This window comes from Salminus brasiliensis, chromosome 12, assembly GCF_030463535.1.
Source record: "Salminus brasiliensis chromosome 12, fSalBra1.hap2, whole genome shotgun sequence".
Taxonomy (NCBI): domain Eukaryota; kingdom Metazoa; phylum Chordata; class Actinopteri; order Characiformes; family Bryconidae; genus Salminus; species Salminus brasiliensis.
The window spans coordinates 23298367-23317351 of record NC_132889.1 but is presented as its reverse complement, the minus strand read 5'-3'; the positions used below and the strand labels follow the sequence as shown (position 1 = coordinate 23317351).

Sequence of the window (18985 nt, the reverse complement as noted above, 5' to 3'; positions counted from 1 at the left end):
TGCAGATTTGCAAAGATTCTTTGTATCTTCCCTGATGCAATACTTTTATTATCTGACAGGCCTGTGGACTCTCTACTCTCACTCTTGAGTCTCCAAGGCATGTTCAATGTAGTTGAGGCCAACTTGACTGTCAGAATATTTCAGTTTTTGGCCCTTAAAACTCTGTTGTTACCTTAGCAGCATATCCTTACCTTTTCCTTCCCCCCCCCCAATCCAACTTTCACAGACCCTCCTTCTACTGTCTGCAATCACATAGATGTCTATTAGAAAGTGGTAAGAAAGAGGTCAACAACAGCAAACAAATAGACAGAGCCTAAAGTACCTAGTTGCCCCATTCCTTCTAGTACCCTGAAGCTGAGCATGATGTACTGAAAGGGCTGTGAGTTCTTATATGGTTCCCTGAATTTGACCTCAAAGTCATTGCGACTGGAAGTAATGATCTCACGGTGGCTGCTGTTTCAAGTCCGCTGTCAACACAACAGCATCCACCATGATGCCATTACTTGCAGTCGTGACTGTGTTGCACCGCCTGTAGAGCATTTTACATCATCTTGTCTGCTCTGTTCTTCACTGTTTTGTTAATATTTTTTTGTTTTTTCCCCCCTGTGTGTCACCTGCAGACCTTTCCACAATAGAGCAGAAGATACAGAAACGATTTTACAGCAAGCTAACAGAGTTTGTAGCGGACATGACCAAAATTTTCGACAACTGCCGCTACTACAACCCCAGTGACTCACCTTTTTACCAGTGCGCAGAGTTCTTGGAATCCTTCTTTGTACAGAAGCTCAAAGCTTTCAAAGCAAGCAGGTAAGATCGGATGCTGGGGGACTGCTGAGGTTTTGAAGGCCTTTTTTTTTTTTTTTTTTTTTTTTTTTTTTTTGGAGATTATGAAGAAATCACTTGTGGTGTTTTTACATTTCCCCCTTTTTTACTTTGGGATATTTTGTGTGTGTATTTGTAGTGCTTTGTAGTTTTATGTATTTAAAACCATGACATTTAGAAAGAAAATCATAGTCCTCAATCATGCCATTTCTAGATAAGGGTCCATATTTACATCTTTGATTTGATATGATCTTCAGATGTTTGCAAGTTTTTCTATTTAATCAATCATCCAAGACATGTCTTAAAGGTGCCATAGAATGCGTTTAATTGAAGTCGTTTACGAGTTTAACCTTCGTTGGAGTAAAAAAATGTCTACATGCGAGTGTTTTTTTAATATATATATATATATATATATATATATATATATATATATATATATATATATATATATGTGTATATATGTGTGTGTGTCTCGCACCCCCTCTCACTTCCCTGGGTTTGGCTTCCTCATGCAGCGCTTTTGCCTTCGCCTTCTGTTGTGTGGTTGTCTCTAGTTAAAGTCCAGGCAGTCCAGTTTATTTTGTAAGAAAACGAACATTGTATAGAAGAGACTGTAAATGCCAGATGGCTAAGCTCTGCGGACACTGGCACAGGAAAAGCCATGGTCACGAGGCCTGGTTCTACTAGCAACTCCTGTTACTTTAAATAGCGAAGGCTAGCGGAAATGTGCTGCTTGACTCAGGAAACTGAGTGGGTATCGTGAAGAATTTTACCATGGGCCCTTACAATCGTCCTTCGTCCTTCCCCCTCATATGGCGCCCCGGTCCACGGTTGGGTCACTTCCTTGTACCGAACTTTCATTATTCAAATGGTAAAGAAAAATACAGATTTTCATTCTAGGGCACCTTTAAGTTTTCATCTGGAGTTATGAGACTAATGTAGCCAACAAGTAACGAGAGGTTTGTGAAGACCACGTAATGACAAATGTGATCAACAGGCAGGTTGCAGGTCAGGTACTGACATCTTGATTACAGAATTGGGATGATCATGAAAATACAAGCCTCAAAGTAATTACGCAAGATTGGTAGCAATGTTTTAGACAGGCTGTTTTCAGTGCTGAATGGTATATTTACACTCCCACTACTTACTGGTTACATTAGCAGCCTAAAACTAAAGCAGCTAACTTCATACACTAGTCATGACTTGAACGATCCCCAAAGGAAAATTGTGTAACCCTGTCCTTCCTTTTAAACCTTGGAAACTTGGGAGTATGGACCCTGTTCTCTGACCAGTTTTGAGGCTGGTAACTAACTTTCTATGCTCCTGCAGGCTGGCATGTGATGGTAGTGCAGTTTGTTGTTTAGCTTTGTTAAAACCGTTCCTATGCTTGCATGCTTTTTTTTTTTTTTTCCTCATCCACCTGAGTTCGGTTTGTGCTCTGCGCATGTCATTTACTCCACCCATTCTTCTTTTGCAGATTGTGATGTGATGAGTCTGACGTATAGCTGGAATCTTTGCTGGAGGGGTGGAGTTTCTCTTTTATAGAATCATGGAACTCCTGGCAGTTTCATGAGCAGCTGAAACTCCACACGATTTTACATTTTAAGTAAATTGAATCATTCTGCTCCTGGAGACAGGAGAGAAAACCCTTTAAAACTCCAAAACTCCAGACAGGCCTTCACTGACAATCACAGTATGGCAGCCATGTGGTTAACCGATGAATACAAAAGTAATCAAGGGACATGTCTTGTTCTTGTTCCATAAGAGCTCTCGAATTAGTTTTCTTTTCTTTTCTTTTTTTTTTTTTTTTTTTGAAGTCTGTTTTTAATAATAATGTTTATGTAAGGAATTGTGGTCAGTGCATCAAGATGGGAAAATTTGCATTTTGCTTACTGGATGCTTTAAAGATTGTATTTGCCCAACAACAACTTCTGTGTTTCTTGCTCAAGTATGTTTACCCTGGCACTAATCCAATGTTGTGTATATTTTATTGTAATATATATTGAGTTAAGTGTCATGTGGCTCTCAGCCAGCCTTACTGGTTCACTCATTTGTTCAGGTGTCCATTAAGAACACAGACTTAAGCTCTTAGAGGTGAAACCAGATTTGACAGAATGCTGAGTACTTTTTTTTTTTTTTTTTTAAAGATCAGTCTAACGGTAATAAAAACATATAAATAGGTGTCTTTTTGTGCATATAATATGGTTTTAAATCCTTTTGTGAAGGATTTTATTCATTATGATCATGTTCTGAAAGGTTTTGGAGACTCTGATACTTTAGTCTTGAAGTGCAGTCACAAGTGCAACATTTCTCTTTGGTTTTTCTGATGAGCACAATAATTGGCCCATTCCTCCTCCGCCCACAGATGCATCCTTTGGTAGCGACTGCTGTGAGATAAGACAAACTTTACAAAATGTTGGCAAAAATCTCATTCAGTCTAATAAACTTGGGTCAGAATTTAGATTCACTGCATACTAGGGGTGCAGCAAAGTAAAAAATGTGTTTTTAATGTTTCCACACAATGTTGACACATCCTCATCCAATGTCCTCGACCAATCCACCATGAGTTGAAGTAAGTTGAGCCGAATGTTAAGAATTTCGGATGTTTTACTTTAAAGCAGAACAGTGAGCGAAAGAGAGAATAAAGACAGTAAATACTGACCCTGTTCGCCACTTGCTCTACATGCAAAGAGGGAGCGTAGTGGAGAGAGGGGGCAAACAAGACTACAGTTACCACAGCAATACCCTAGTCCAGGAGGCCTACTGCGCTGCACATTTTAGGGCTTTCCTGCTCCGGACACACCCGATTCAACTACTCTATGGAGTTGAAGGGAGTGTGTTAAAGCAGGGCAGTGGGCCTCGAAGACCAGGGTTGCGACACCTTGTCCTAAAGCACTACACATCCCACAATACCATGCAATTCCAACAGTGTACATGGTGCCCATGGCATGTATTCTCCATGCGGTTGCTTGCACCGAACCGTGACCTCCATATTGTGACGGTTCGATACGAATTCATGTACCGTTACACCCATTATGCGTAGTGTTAAATCTCTAAACACAATGAATCATTTATTTTTATTATTAATAATCATATTTCTTAAAACATCTTGTTTTCCTGTAATGTTTAAAGGGAGTGTTAGGAATTCTACAACACGTTTGGAGTTTTGATCGCTCTACAGTGCACTAGTGCTTAGGAAAAATATCATTGATATGTTCACCCCACTTGGCATTGATAGAAAATGCTCAGCTTGCCTAGCGACTCTTCGTGATCCAGCTTTGGAAACGGTCACTATGTTGTCACCATATGGAAGGAAAATGGAAAATGAACTAATTGTTCAAGTTGGACCATGTTTAAACTAATTATTAGAGGCATATATAGGTTATATTTGGTTTCCTAAAGATTGTCCAATCTCAGAACTGTTGCTCAGAATGGACATTGTGGGCGGAGCTTGGCTAGGCCAGTCAACAGGCTTTGATCGGGCATTTTGATTTCTTCTACAAAACTGGTCTCTGAACTGCAAAGAAAAAAAGGGCAAATATTCCAGAAACCCCAAAAAGACGACTGAAAGGCATTCCCTGCGGATTATGCCAACATGGCTGCCATGTCCTCTCTCTCTCATCCCTGTAGCACCCCTTCCGGCATTCCATGTCTGTGTTGCGTGTCTTCTTTTTCTTTTTTTCTTTTTCTTTTCTACTCTTCATTTTGTTTGTCTCGTGTATCTGTCTCACTGCTGTTCAATAAAACCGTCAAAGGGCTCTTAACTTCACTTCAGTTTGCTCTCTTTTGTATCTGTAGGTCTCATAACAACAAACTACAGTCTTCAGCCTCATAGAATACAACCACATGCAGTGCTAACACACGCCCAAAAGGATTTTTTTTTTTTCTTGTTTTTCCCCCTGTGGGGTGGGGGCAGGGGTTGGGGGTGATCAAGGGGAAGGTGGGTGGCTACTTTTGAGCACTCAACCCACAACCTGGACCCAGGCATCTTCTCTTCTCGGACGCCCCCGCGTGTTCTCCATAATCTCCTTCAGCAGATGGTTCTTCTTCCCCTGTCGACCAGCATCGCACAGAAGCGCAGCATTCAAAGGATGTTCTCTTTGACCTGCACTGCTCTCTGACTGTGGAGGAATTGCGTCGAGCGTTTCGTAACCCGTAACGATTGTTACCTCAAAGCAATGACTTTTGAATGGGATTCCTGTTTGACCCCCCTTTTTTTTTTGTTTTAAAGGAATCATGTTTTGCATAATTCAGGTCTCCCAATATCTTTTTCATGACGAGAACAGCTTTTCACATGATGTACAAGGAAGAACACATATGTTCGAGACTTTGAAACGCAGCCAACTGTGTTTGTTGAGCAGTTGGGGGTGGGGGACGGGTCGGGACGGGGTGCAGGATGCCGAAAAGAATAGCGTACCATGTTAATGCAGTAAGGAGGAGTGACTGAATCAGCTAAAACCAAGATGCGTTGGAAGGCATTCTGTTTATGTCTCTTCTTTTTCTTTCGTTCTTTCTTTCTTTCCTTTTTTTGTATTACAGCTGAAGAACTATTGATGTATATGAAACATAAATAAATGAGAAAGGGCAGTGTTCTCTTTCCCACACTGATGAACATGGCGTCATTATTTCTTTCTTTAACGGTCCGCCCTAGGACCCTAGGAATAGCCTTACGGACCTAAGAAGCCTGAGCCCCTACCACAGCCCTGTCAGCTCACCTACACTCTTAAAATCAAGGTGCTACAAATGGTTCTTTAAGCAGTCTCCAAGAGGAACTATTGTTGGTTCCATAAAGAGTCATGTTTAAACCTTTTAACCTATTGGTGTTGGTTCTTTAGACCTTTATAAGGCCCTTTACACAAATACTCTTTCAGACATGGTTCTTCTCTAAAATGATGGTGCTCCATCCAATACTTTTGGGATAAGGTGGTAAGGGGTGGGGATCATCCAACATCCTGACCTCATTAATGCTCTTGTCACTTCCAAAACCTAGTAGAGACCCTTTCTGGTCCATATGGTCGGGACTGCATCACACGATGCCTGCAGACTTTCCTGGAGCTCTTTCATGCAGAAACCAGAAAGGACTGGTTAATGAGTTGATTATTTGGGTCAGGTGTGCTAGGAGCAAGGGACACTCAAATGTGCTGGACAGTGGGCCTAGAGGACCAGGGTTTGGACTGCTGCTCTAGGTTGTGAGGTGGAACCACCACTGATCCGTCTACAACCAACTGTCTCTCTTTCTCACTCTGAACAATCTTCAGGACCCCCACCAGTCTGGCTTCAAAGCTGCACACTCTACTGAAACTGCTCTCATTGCAGTTACAGAGAAGCTCCATGCAGCTAAAGCTGCCAGACTGTCCTCGGTTCTGATCCTTCTCGACCTCTCCGCAGCTTTTGACACAGTGGACCACAAGATCCTCCTGTCTATCCTTGCCGGTCTTGGAATTACCAGCTCTGCATGGCAATGGTTTGCATCATACCTGCAGGGACGCTCATACCAGGTAACGTGGCAGGGCGACACGTCCGCTCCTTGTAGTCTCTCCACTGGCGTTCCACAAGGCTCAGTTCTTGGTCCTCTTCTTTTCTCACTGTACACTCACTCTCTTGGTAAAGTGATCTCCTCCCATGGATTCTCTTACCACTGTTACGCCGAAGACACTCAACTCATGCTCTCTTTCCCCCCCCTCTGACACACAGGTTTCTGCCCGTATCTCAGCATGCCTCGCCGACGTCTCGTCTTGGATGGCGGCTCACCACCTCAAACTCAACCCCAGCAAGACGGAGCTGCTGTACATCCCGGGAACTGCTGGACCAAGAAACGATCTTGCCATCACCTTCGAGAACTCACTGGTCACTCCCTCTACTGAAGCCCGAAGCCTTGGTGTAGTGATGGATGATCAGTTATCGTTCTCAAGTCATGTTGCAAACGTAACTCGGTCCTGCAGATTTCACCTGTACAACATCCAGAGAATTCGACCCTTCCTCTCTAGAGAGGCCACCCAGGTGCTTGTTCAGTCTCTCGTCACTTCCAGACTTGACTACTGCAACTCTCTTCTGGCTGGTCTCCCTCTGCGCACCATCAGGCCCCTGCAACTCATCCAGAATGCAGCGGCACGGGTCGTCTTCAATGTCCCAAAATTTAGCCATGTCACTCCACTGCTGCGTTCTCTCCACTGGCTTCCAGTAGCTGCCCGCATCAGATTTAAAACCCTGACGCTGGCCTACAAAGCCAAGAACGGACCAGCCCCTCCGTATCTGATGGCAATGGTCAAAAGCCGATCCGCACCAAGAGCCCTTCGAGCTTCAAGTACGGCTTGGCTCGACCCCCCATCCCTCAAAATCCGCGGAAGACAATCGTCCAGGCTTTTTTCTGTCCTGGCACCAAAGTGGTGGAACGAGCCGCCCCTGGGTGTCCGAACGGCCGAGTCGCTCGCTGTCTTCAAACGCAGACTGAAGACCCACCTCTTCAGAGAGTACTTGGACGAATAGTTCTATGGTCGCCTTATTGTATTGTGCTTAGTAATGTCTAAGCTTCGAGGTATCTTTTGTATTATTAGTCTATTCTAACTAGCTAAGGCTTTTCTTGGGTAAATAGCAAAGCACTTTGTAAGTCGCTCTGGATAAGAGCGTCTGCTAAATGCCGTAAATGTAAATGTAAATGTAAATGATCAGACTGGCACATCCCCACAGGTAAACAGTGCACAAGTACCTGGCTGTCCATGTGACGGGACTCATCAGATCAGGCAAACTCTTCGTTGCTCTTAGGTCCAGTTCCGATGGTAATTTCTTCTACACGGTAGACAGGGGTTAGAATGGGCACATAAGCAGCAGGGTGGGCCGCCTTCCTTGCGATGATCATTAATAGTTTCTGTGACTTTGACCAGAGTTGTCTTGGTCTTCTAGATCTTGCGTTGACCTCCACAGTTCGGTTTGTGAGCTGAAGATCTTTTTGTAGCCCTCTTTTTATGCATCAGCCTTTCCTGGACAGCAGACAGTTACTCCCACAAAAGCAGGATACACTCCTGGTGTATTGAGTATTGTCACTAACCATGTGCATCCTGTAATGGCCACAATTAACTCATCTTCTAACGGCTGCCTCTAGCAGGATGATGCACCATATCACAAAGCAAGTCCAACACGAATCTGACTGGATCTGGATCCAGTCGGACACCTTTGAGATGTGGTAGAACAGCATGAAAGTGCTCCAGTGCTACAGTATTAAAAAAGCTGCAGGCATCGTGAACCAGACATCAATCATATGAAGTACTGATTCCAGCATCTTGTGGAATCCACGCCACAAAAGAATTGAAGCTGTTCTGAGAGCAAAAGGAGGCTGTACCCCGAGGCTGTGTAGTATTCCTTCGAAAGTGCTCAGTGAGTGTACGTAAGAGGTTGTAAGGTTATGTAAAATGAACGAATGCTAAAGTGATTAAGGATAGCTAGTAATTATCGCCATAAGATAAGTCATAAGCTATTGGGTGCAGTCAGGACTAATTTTTTTAAAATGGCACAAACGACATTTTATCAGTGTCAGCAGATTTTCCAGTTGCTTTTATCTGCTGACTAAAAGCCACAGCATAGGATTTCCATCTTTTTTAATTCTCCTAAAACCATTCAGGGACTCCTCGTTATGGAAGAGACCCATCCCATTAGGAAATAAATGTCTCATAGGATGAAAGTAATAAGGCAAAATAACATTGTACTGATTTGCAGTGACCCTGCAGACAAATGGATGGACTAAAACCATGCCAGCAAGACGCCCACCACAGCATGCCAGAGCAAACCTATGCCATCACTGCTATTGCTTTTATTGACAGAGGACAGGGGTCCCCTGCTGGCTGGGGTAAGGTGCTGCAGCAGCACTATTCTATTCAGTCCCTACTGATAGGCTTACTCTGTCTCGCTCAGGGTTGCTCAAGTCAAATGATAGAGAACCCTATAAGTCAAAGACAACTTTGGCATACCTTCTTACAGAGGACTGTGTTGGGTATTCAATCAGTTGCTGCCTTTCTCATTTCCCTCTCATATTATGAATGAGAACTTTACAGCTGTTCTGACAGTGTGGGTTAGAAAAGAGTGGACAGGCTTGGAAAATACTGACATGTTAAAATGGGCACGGAAATGAGCAATTCACATCAAACGAACAGATGGAAGGGATAAACATGAACCCATTGGTACCTTGTATAATGTCAGATGTGGGCTTAGACGGGTACAAAGCCCCCCAGCATTGAGCTGTGGAGCAGTGGAACTGTGTTCTCTGGAATGAGGGTTATGCATCCAATACTTGTGGATGAGGTGGTGCGGAGTGGTGATCATCCAACATCCTGACCTCACCAACTCTTTTTTTGCTGAATGCAATCAAATCCTCACAGCACTGCTCCAAAATCTAGTAAAAACCTATCCCTGGACAGCAGAGACAGTTACTTCAACAAAAGCAGGACACACTCTTTTTCAATAACCTTGATTTTAGAAAAAAAAATTTTTAAATGAATGAGCAGGTGTCCCAATACTTTTGTCCAATAAATATTCTACATCAATGAGCTTCAAAACATGATGACCGTCTGCCTTTTATTACCTCTAAAGGTGCCCTGTGGTATTTGGCACATAGACAATGGCAGCAGATCCTTAAAGTCCTTCACTGGTCCCCAATCCTGGATCTCGAGACACATTTTTGTTTCCCCAGCTTTGACACACCCACTTTAACTCAGAAAGGACTGGTTAATGAGTTGATTATTTGGGACAGGTGTGCCAGGAGCCAGGGACACTAAAATGTGCTGGACAGTGGGCCTAGAGGACCAGGGTTTGGACTGCTGCTCTAGGTTGTGAGGTGGAAGCACCACTGATCAGACTGGCACATCCCCACAGGTAAACAGTGCACACGTACCTGGCTGTCCATGTGATGTAACAGAAAAACAGGACTCCAGCAAACTCTTTTTGTTGCTCCAAGGTCCAGTTCAGATGGTCATTTCTCCTACACTTTAGACGGTAGACAGGGGTTAGCATGGACACTCTGATCGGTCTGCTACGTAGCCACATAAGCAGCAGGGTGGGCCGCCTTCCCTATGATGATCATTAAAGGTTTCTGTGACTTTGACCAGAGTTGTCTTGGTCTTCTAGATCTTGCGTTGACCTCCACAGTTCGGTTTGTGAGCTGAAGATCTTTTTGTAGCCTTTTTTTATGCATCAAGCATAAATAATTAGCTGTCGATTACTAATGACAACTCATGCCCAGCAAAACCAGTCAATAAAGGCCTAAAACAGAGTCCAACCTTTCTCACATTGCAAAATACCTCCTTTAAATGTATGTTTTTAATGTTAATGCTTTTCCAGTGCCAAGTAACTATGTAGTAAGTGAAAAGCAGAAATGTAGGATGTATTTACTTCTCACAAAACTAACAAAGCCCAGACTCTTGCATGCAACTGTATATAAGCATAAGGTTATACTTTGCAGATGGTTTTTCAAGTGTTAATACTGTAGATCTCACAGGAAAGTCCAACATATAGACAATCTACATAAAGATATTCCCTTAAATGTTGTTTTAATGGCACTATATAACCTCAGTGTAAAATGTGTGATCACTTTACTTACTGTTCCTGATGAAACACCAGCCAGTTGAGCAGTCTTTGAGGGAAATGCCTAGAAATTGTGTCCCAATAGTGAACCCCCTTCAATGTCACCTAGATCCTGATACATGTAACAGAGCATGGTATGATGTTATTTGCTTAATTTTAGGATGCCCTACATCTGTCTGGAGCCTTCTGAAATTGTAATGCTTCTGTTACTGGTTTTATTTATGTTTTTCCTTCAAATTGTAACTCATCTGGATGCATAATATAGTACAGTATAGTATCCTACCTTTTTTATATTTCTACAGGAGTCGTTATTTCACATATGCAACAGAAAACTCAAATATGGCTCGACTCTACACAACCCTGGTGGTATTTCTGATATATCTTGCTTAATGCGTCAAATATACTTAAAGAGCGAATAATTACTCTTAGTATTCCTAAAATATGAATAATAAATAAAACGAAATAAAACAGATGGGACCTGAAAAGCTTACTAGCAGAATAACAACCCACAGAGCAGCTAGCTAGCTACACATGCAGCCACACTGCGCCATGGCAGCTTTCAGACTTCGGATAAAACATAGCTAGCTAGCTACAAGACTGAACCCGTTTGACGTGAATATTAATAATAATAATAATAATTTGTTAGAAATGTATCAATTAATATTTTCTTTTAATGCTTTTTAACTCTGAACGCTGTACTCGTTCAAAATCGTCGAAATCTCGCGTTAGTTTGCCGCCGGCTCCTAAACGACGCCCCTTCCTGACTTGTGATTTTTTGAAACCGTCCAATCAGACGCTGCTTTCGCTCAAACTGACCAATAGGATCGTCCGAAGCGCGAATTTAAAGGTCTGTAGTACAAGTTCTCTGAGCTCATTTCCACAGGAGAGAGACGGTAAGCAGCGCTTAGTGCTGAAGAGACTTTAACTCTATTTATTTAATGCATTTCTGTTTATTAACGTCGATGTAAATGTAGTGTACATTATATTGCGTATTATTTAACTAGCTAGATATATTACATGAGGTGTATCAGGACATGGCGACGTTCTGCTCGTAAACACTGTCGCAGAGGTGTCTAGGTAGATGGATAGATAGCTAGCTAGCCTGCGATGCCATACGTGTCTTGTGCTAATCCCTCTATTCTTCATTTTTGTGTCTTTTTAGGGTTGTCATTCAGTGTGGTTTGAACTTCTCGAGCTATCAGCTAGCTTGCTGCTTTTAAAATGTCTGCTGCCAACGAGAACACTGCCCGCCTGACCCAGTTCAAAAATAAGGGGAAGGATGTGACCGTAAGTGCTTTTGCCCTGGGCCAGCTGAGCCATCTCTGAAAGACTAGCTATACTTTACACACAGCTGTACTAAAAAATTAAGAGCGTGTGATCGACTGTGTGTTTAGGAGCTTCGGCGAAGGAGGATTGAGGTGAATGTCGAGCTTCGAAAGGCAAAGAAAGATGACCAGATCATGAAGAGGAGGAACGTCGCGGTTCTGCCGGACGAAGTTACTTCACCTCTGCAGGAGAAAAGTCAGAACTGTCAGGTATGGAGCAGCACACGAGTGTGGCTTTAATTCATGTGCCTGGATGAGATCTGAGAAATCTGGGCAGAAGATTAAGACTCGGTTGTATAATGATTCATATGAAGGTCAAATGGACCAGTTTCAACATGTCTGGTTTGGTTGGGTTGGGTGGGGTGGGTTAGCTGTAGGATCGACTAAAGCGGGTTTAATTGTGTGTTAATTCTTCCTTCTGTTTGGGAGCATGAGTGGAATGAGTTCTCCTAGTGATAATTAGGGTGTAATGAGTTACAGGTTCATAATTTGGTTCAATGATCTCCTGAATTGGTGCAATTTGTCGTGTACATGATTCATTATCAGTCTATTAGGCCATTGAGCTCTTACAAATGTACTGTATCCTGTAAAGTGTCCTGATCTAATGCACAAGTTATGTTGGCCCCAAGAATACCATGATCAGATGGTATCTCGAGTATCTTCTAATCTTGTAAATGAACAAGATTTACAAGATGAAAGTTGTTTGGCTAGACATGATCATTCAGTGCATCTTTAGGCATTCTCATATAGGCTTGTACAGTACAGCCGAACACTTGGGCGTTAAGTTTCTGATGCAAAAGTGCAAGGACGATGGACAAGACACAAGACAGGGTGCAGAGACAATAACTACGTGTGTGTGAGTGTGTGTTGCTGAGGTTGACCGTAAACAGAGTGTACAGTGCAGGAATAAATTCTCCATGTACTGATTGTGGTACTGATCACCTCACTCTAGGCACAGCACTGGACGGTGGAAGAGATTGTTAATGGCGTCAACAGTAACAATCTCGAAACTCAAATGCAAGCAACCCAAGCTGCGAGGTCAGTGACTAATATTTCTCTTAACCAGTGACCAGTAGATATTTTTTTTTTTTTTTTTTTTTTCCCTCAATCTTTTGCTTGTTGTAACCATATCCGATGTCTTTCAAATTTAGGAAACTGCTTTCACGAGAGAGACATCCACCGATTGACAGAATCATCAGCGCAGGCCTGATCCCCAAGTTTGTGGGCTTCCTAGGAATGGTGGATTCTGCCCCCATTCAGTTCGAAGCCGCCTGGGCCCTGACTAACATTGCATCTGGAACATCTGACCAGACTGCAGCAGTAGTGGAAGGAGGGGCTATCCCGGCTTTCATCGGTCTAATTTCATCTCCTCACCCTCATATTAGCGAGCAAGCTGTCTGGGCTTTAGGCAATATTGCTGGTAGGTGAAGGATGAATGACCTGTGACTCAACTTGAATTGACTTCTTTTGTAGAGTGTTGAGTTGAGTTCTACCTTAACGTCTTGCTGCTCTGTCTTTGTAGGTGATGGCTCTGCCTATAGAGACAAGGTCATCAAGCATGGCGCTATTCCTCCACTTCTGAATCTGCTTGCTGTCCCTGACCTTTCTGTATTTGCAGTAAGTCAAAGTCAAATATTTTTTTGAATAGTTTATGGTTTACAAAGTCTAGTTTGGTCCCTTATGTTGAATGGAGCTGTTGCCCAGCACTGGCTTTAAGGATGGGTCACAGGAAGTTGTTTGAGCTGCAGAAATGGCTTCTTGCCACTAGGTGGTGTCAAGACTCCACTGACCATGCCCTCATTCCCCCCCCCCCCCCCCCTTTGTTTTTTTGGCAGTCTGGCTACTTGAGGAACATCACCTGGACCTTGTCTAACCTGTGTCGCAACAAAAACCCTGCACCACCTCTGGATGCAGTACGGCAGATTCTGCCAACTCTTGTCCGTCTACTGCATCACAACGATAAGGAGGTGCTGGCAGACACTTGCTGGGCAGTCTCATATCTCACAGATGGGCCAAATGACCGGATTGAGGTGGTGGTCCAAACTGGCCTGGTTTCTCGCCTGGTACAGCTTCTTGGCTCTGGAGAGCTCTCTATTATTGTAAGTCTACCAGCAATTTGCATCTGTGCACAGGCCACATTATGCACTGTATTATTCAGTTCTCTGAATTCTAAAATTATTTGCTTGATCCATGTTTCTCTGATCCTTAGGGTATATTACCTTTTGAGTCATTTGGAGAATTCTTCATTGCATCACATTTCACTTAATTTGTGAATTAATGCTTAACTGCTCTACCCTCAGACTCCCTCGCTCCGCTCTATTGGCAACATTGTAACTGGCACGGATGAGCAGACCCAGGCAGTTCTGGATGCAGGTGCTCTTGCAATGTTCTCCAACTTGTTACAGCACCACAAAAACAACATCCAGAAAGAGGCTGCCTGGACCATGTCCAACATCACTGCAGGCAAGGACACGCAGATCCAGGAGGTGATCAACGCTGGCCTGGTTCCCTACCTGGTGGAGGTTCTTAAAAGGGTATGTTGAGTGATTTGATGTGGGTAAAGACCCAACTAGTATTGTTTGGCTGATCACTTGTCTTGCACCAAATATTTGGTTCAGATATTCTTTCTCCTAAAACCAGTCCTTTCCTTCATGTCTGTCCATCCAGGGTGACTACAAGACTCAGAAGGAGGCAGTGTGGGCAGTGACCAACTACACCAGTGGAGGCACCATAGAGCAAGTTATCTATCTTGTTCAGGCCAATGTGCTGGAGCCACTCCTGAATTTGCTGTCGGTCAAGGACAGCAAAACTATTCTTGTCATTTTGGATGCAATCAGCAACATCTTTCTCGTACGTTCTTCTCAGTTTGAACTGATCTGTTGGTGCACGGTCTATAATGGTCTTTCTTAAATGCAGTTTTCCCTCCCCTGCTTAATGCGCTCATTCTGCCTTCTAGGCCGGTGAGAAGATTGGTGAGACTGATAAGCTATGTCTGATGATTGAAGAATGTGGTGGCTTGGATAAAATCGAAGCCCTGCAGACCCATGAGAATGAAATGGTGTACAAAGCATCACTCAACCTCATTGAGAAATACTTCTCTGGCGAGGTAGGTCTTAAAGTAGACTCTTAGAACATGGACGTATTTATGTACAATGATTTGATTCCCATTTAAAGCCAGAAATTATTTTCTTCATCGTGTGTATGATGAAACTCCACAGGGCCCACTCAATCCAACTTTCAGTTTTGCATCCGTTTACCAACATCAATATAGCCTTTACAGTTAGCTAACTTTATACTGCCTTTTCACCCTTCCCGATCCAGTCCTGCACTTTTAGTATTATAATTCTTTAAACTTTGCTATACTATTTGTCCAACTACATATAGATGTAATTGGGCTTCTTTTATATAATGAATATTGTCACTGTCCAAAGAAAATCATACATCTCTAAAATGGTGACTTTACAGACAAAGGCAAAAATGTGCATAACTTTGAATGAAGGTCAATGTAAAGAGTTTATTCCAAAATTCTATTGGTGTATTCATCCAGAATGTAGTGTACAGAGCAGCTATAGGGATCTCCATGGTTTGAAAACTGTTTTTCAGTGGACAGTTGAAGTACTGTGACCCTAATTTGACATCTTCACCTTCTATGGAACATATAGTATACAGAGCATACTTTTATTTTAAGAAATTTAAATGATGGGACTCTAACTATTAAAGGTCATATTAAAGCTTTTTTTTTTTTTTTTTTTTTTTTTTAATGAATAATCTGTTTGTCTTGCAGGAGGAAGAGGATGAGTGTGTGGCCCCGGAAGCTACAACCGATGGCTATGCATTCCAGATTAATGAAAACCAAGGCACTTTCAATTTCTAGACCCCTTTCTTTTTCTGTCCCTTGCTGCTGTTCTGTATGTTCTGTCTTTGTTCAGTGTTCGTGTGAGTGGACCTCTCTGTTCTTCAGAATTGTACATATGGAACTGTCCATTTTATTACTGTGTAAATAAAGTAAACGAACAAATAAACCAAGTGTGTGAGTGTGGTTTAACTCCTTGGGCTAATATGAGCTAAGCAGGCAAGAGGAGGGGAAGAGTACAGAGGAGGAGACTGGTGATGTCAGTGTTGAGCATCTTGCCCCCTCCCCACCATCCTCCCACCTCCCTCCCTCCAGGACTGAACACATGCCAGTTGGCTGTGACGAACTACATGAGAAGGCTCCCTCAGTTGGTCCGTAGCTGCCCAACTTTCCACAGGCTCTTCGTCACTCACTGCCTCACTCAGAGGAGGGAGGGGGGGCCGCTTTCGTGTGGTCGGCTTCATTAGACCAGCTACTCCGCTGCTGCACGGATGATCACCCTGTAGCCCGATTTCGTGCTGCGGATTTTGCAGGCTAGGTGGCTCCAGCCTTGAGGGACAACTGCACGTAGACGAGAAATGCGTTGATCGCGCTGGTCAGTGTGGACATGGCAGCAGACGCTCTATGCACATCCGGGCCACAACACAGCGCCTCCATTATTCCCAGCTCCCTGTGAAAGTGAGTGAGCAGCTAGCACAGCGCACAGAGGAGGTGGGCGATAACCCCTCACAGGGCTTTCACACGGGAATTCTGCGACCAAGCTGGAAAGTTAAAGGAGATGTCTAATCAAGGAGGAAGGAGGAATGGGCCCGTGAAGTTGCGATTAACCGGTAAGGACCCAAACAAGCAGCGAGCGACACTTGCAGCGGCTTTGCTAAACCTGGTAACGTTCAAGGCAGCAAGCAAGTGTTGTGCGACGGTGGCAAATCCAGGTCCGAAGAGTGGGAATCCAGCCCGGGGTTTCTTTCCAACTGCCTGGGCGGGTCGGCTGCAGCGGGGCTGCCCAAGCAGTTGGAACAAACACCTGGGCTGGATCTTTACTCTCGGGACCTGGATTTGCCACCTCTGGTGTTGTGTCCTGTTATACAGCGCTGTTTTGCCTACGTTTACGCCACATTTAAAGCTTATAAAGCGTAATAACAGCAGACTTGCACTGCTGACTATATGCTGTTTATCAGTTAAATGGTTTGCCGGAGCCAGTTTGCGAGATATCTGCTATAATGAGCTAGTGATAGCTAGTCTTGCTAAGATTAGCCAGCTTGGTTTCTATATGAACGCAAAGCTCGGGGTGCAGATATTGCTGCTCATCTTAAACTCAGCCAAAACATTTATTTATTTATTTATTTATTTATTTTATAAAGAGCTAAAAAAAAAAACAATATATTAATGTAGTCAGAATATGCTCAAAGGTGTGTGTTAACTTATGGGCTAAACTATGCGACGTTTTGCGAGCTAGCTAGTTAGCTAGTTAGTTAGCTAGCTTGGCAGCACTGAATCCCTGTCCCAAAGGCAGTTTCACTAGCTAGCTAAGTAATTGGCTTTATTTGGTTTGAAAACGTGCTAGAATAACGTTTATTTAATATATTCATGTAATAATATTATATATATATTTAATTTGAATAATGTAAGCTCCAGTTCATTTAGTTTGGCTCCCCACCAACACAGTATCAGGGTGACGCGACCTATCTAGCACTATCTAGCCGGTGCTGTTAGAGAAGCCCTGTTGATTTCTTTGGCCGTGCGTTGACTTTTTACTTGCATATTCCTTAAATTCCACACTCTCAGCTTTTTCTAAAGCATCCATTCATCTAAAATTGCTCCGTTTGCTAAAGAGAATGCCCCGTTTTGTCTGTGTGGGGGTGTGGGGGTGACTAGCTACCAAGAACTGCCAGGTTTGAATGACTATTGTCATGTTAAAGCAGGGAGGCTTTACCCCGGTCTTCTGGGGTGTGTGTGTGTGTGTGTGTGTGTGTGTGTGTGTGTGTGTGTGTGTGTGTGTGTGTCTGCCTGCCTGCTCATCTGTCCCCTACCCTTGCTCGGATGTGTAAGATTGGGTCTAGGCGAGGTCTAGGTGGGCTCGCCTGTCCCCTACACTTGCTCGGATGTGTAAGATTGGGTCTAGGCGAGGTCTAGGTGGGCTCGACTGTCCCCTACCCTTGCTCGGATGTGTAAGATTGGGTCTAGGCGAGGTCTAGGTGGGCTCGTCTGTCCCCTACCCTTGCTCGGATGTGTAAGATTGGGTCTAGGCGAGGTCTAGGTGGGCTCGTCTGTCCCCTACCCTTGCTCGGATGTGTAAGATTGGGTCTAGGCGAGGTCTAGGTGGGCTCGCCTGTCCCCTACCCTTGCTCGGATGTGTAAGATTGGGTCTAGGCGAGGTCTAGGTGGGCTCGACTGTCCCCTACCCTTGCTCGGATGTGTAAGATTGGGTCTAGGCGAGGTCTAGGTGGGCTCGTCTGTCCCCTACCCTTGCTCGGATGTGTAAGATTGGGTCTAGGCGAGGTCTAGGTGGGCTCGTCTGTCCCCTACCCTTGCTCGGATGTGTAAGATTGGGTCTAGGCGAGGTCTAGGTGGGCTCGCCTGTCCCCTACCCTTGCTCGGATGTGTAAGATTGGGTCTAGGCGAGGTCTAGGTGGGCTCGCCTGTCCCCTACCCTTGCTCGGATGTGTAAGATTGGGTCTAGGCGAGGTCTAGGTGGGCTCGCCTGTCCCCTACCCTTGCTCGGATGTGTAAGATTGGGTCTAGGCGAGGTCTAGGTGGGCTCGCCTGTCCCCTACCCTTGCTCGGATGTGTAAGATTGGGTCTAGGCGAGGTCTAGGTGGGCTCGTCTGTCCCCTACCATTGCTCGGGTGTGTAAGATTGGGTCTAGGCGAGGTCTAGGTGGGCTCGCCTGTCCCCTACCCTTGCTCGGATGTGTAAGATTGGGTCTAGGCAAGGTCTAGGTGGGCTCGTCTGTCCCCTACCCTTGCTCGGATGTGTAAGATTGGGTCTAGGCGAGGTCTAGGTGGGCTTGCCTGTCCCCTACCCTTGCTCGGATGTGTAAGATTGGGTCTAGGCGAGGTCTAGGTGGGCTCGCCTGTCCCCTACCCTTGCTCGGATGTGTAAGATTGGGTCTAGGCGAGGTCTAGGTGGGCTCGTCTGTCCCCTACCCTTGCTCGGATGTGTAAGATTGGGTCTAGGCGAGGTCTAGGTGGGCTCGCCTGTCCCCTACCCTTGCTCGGATGTGTAAGATTGGGTCTAGGCGAGGTCTAGGTGGGCTCGCCTGTCCCCTACCCTTGCTCGGATGTGTAAGATTGGGTCTAGGCGAGGTCTAGGTGGGCTCGCCTGTCCCCTACCCTTGCTCGGATGTGTAAGATTGGGTCTAGGCGAGGTCTAGGTGGGCTACGACAGTTCCAGTGTGTCTCTCTTGGCCCGGCTG

The 18985-nt window shown here is 44.5% G+C and overlaps 3 protein-coding genes across 11 annotated transcripts in view; all 3 read left to right on the top strand.

The window, feature by feature from the left end:
• bptf (bromodomain PHD finger transcription factor) overlaps nt 1-5434 on the top strand; it is a 40434-nt gene extending 35000 nt beyond the window's left edge. For 6 of the 7 annotated variants that reach the window (XM_072692853.1, XM_072692855.1, XM_072692852.1 and 3 more), the window contains 2 exons: nt 621-807; nt 4621-5434. In XM_072692853.1, coding sequence (XP_072548954.1) covers nt 621-807; nt 4621-4657 — 224 coding nt within the window. In that variant the 3' untranslated portion in view covers nt 4658-5434. Of the gene's footprint in view, nt 1-620; nt 808-2299 lie in introns of all 7 variants that reach the window. The other variant, XM_072692850.1, reaches the window with a different exon arrangement.
• Nucleotides 5435-11559: 6125 nt separating this feature from the next.
• kpna2 (karyopherin alpha 2 (RAG cohort 1, importin alpha 1)) lies at nt 11560-15727 on the top strand. Its single transcript, XM_072693167.1, has 10 exons — nt 11560-11679; nt 11787-11927; nt 12670-12755; nt 12869-13137; nt 13240-13334; nt 13553-13816; nt 14018-14251; nt 14385-14567; nt 14674-14823; nt 15502-15727. The coding sequence occupies exons 1-10, from the start codon at nt 11614-11616 to the stop codon at nt 15589-15591; spliced, it is 1578 nt and encodes a 525-aa protein (XP_072549268.1). The 5' UTR covers nt 11560-11613; the 3' UTR covers nt 15592-15727.
• Nucleotides 15728-15919: 192 nt separating this feature from the next.
• Nucleotides 15920-18985, top strand: part of smurf2 (SMAD specific E3 ubiquitin protein ligase 2) — a 66061-nt gene continuing 62995 nt past the window's right edge. For 2 of the 3 annotated variants that reach the window (XM_072693484.1, XM_072693483.1), the window contains exon 1: nt 15920-16400. In XM_072693484.1, coding sequence (XP_072549585.1) covers nt 16349-16400 — 52 coding nt within the window. In that variant the 5' untranslated portion in view covers nt 15920-16348. The remainder of the gene's footprint in view (nt 16401-18985) is intronic. The other variant, XM_072693485.1, reaches the window with a different exon arrangement.

Bases quoted from the DNA above. Each gene is read 5' to 3' on its own strand.
- kpna2 (XM_072693167.1), top strand. From the start codon at position 11,614: ATGTCTGCTGCCAACGAGAACACTGCCCGCCTGACCCAGTTCAAAAAT. The intron at 11,928-12,669 runs GTATGGAGCAGC...ACCTCACTCTAG, and splicing joins AGAAAAGTCAGAACTGTCAG to GCACAGCACTGGACGGTGGA. The intron at 14,824-15,501 runs GTAGGTCTTAAA...TTTGTCTTGCAG, and splicing joins AGAAATACTTCTCTGGCGAG to GAGGAAGAGGATGAGTGTGT.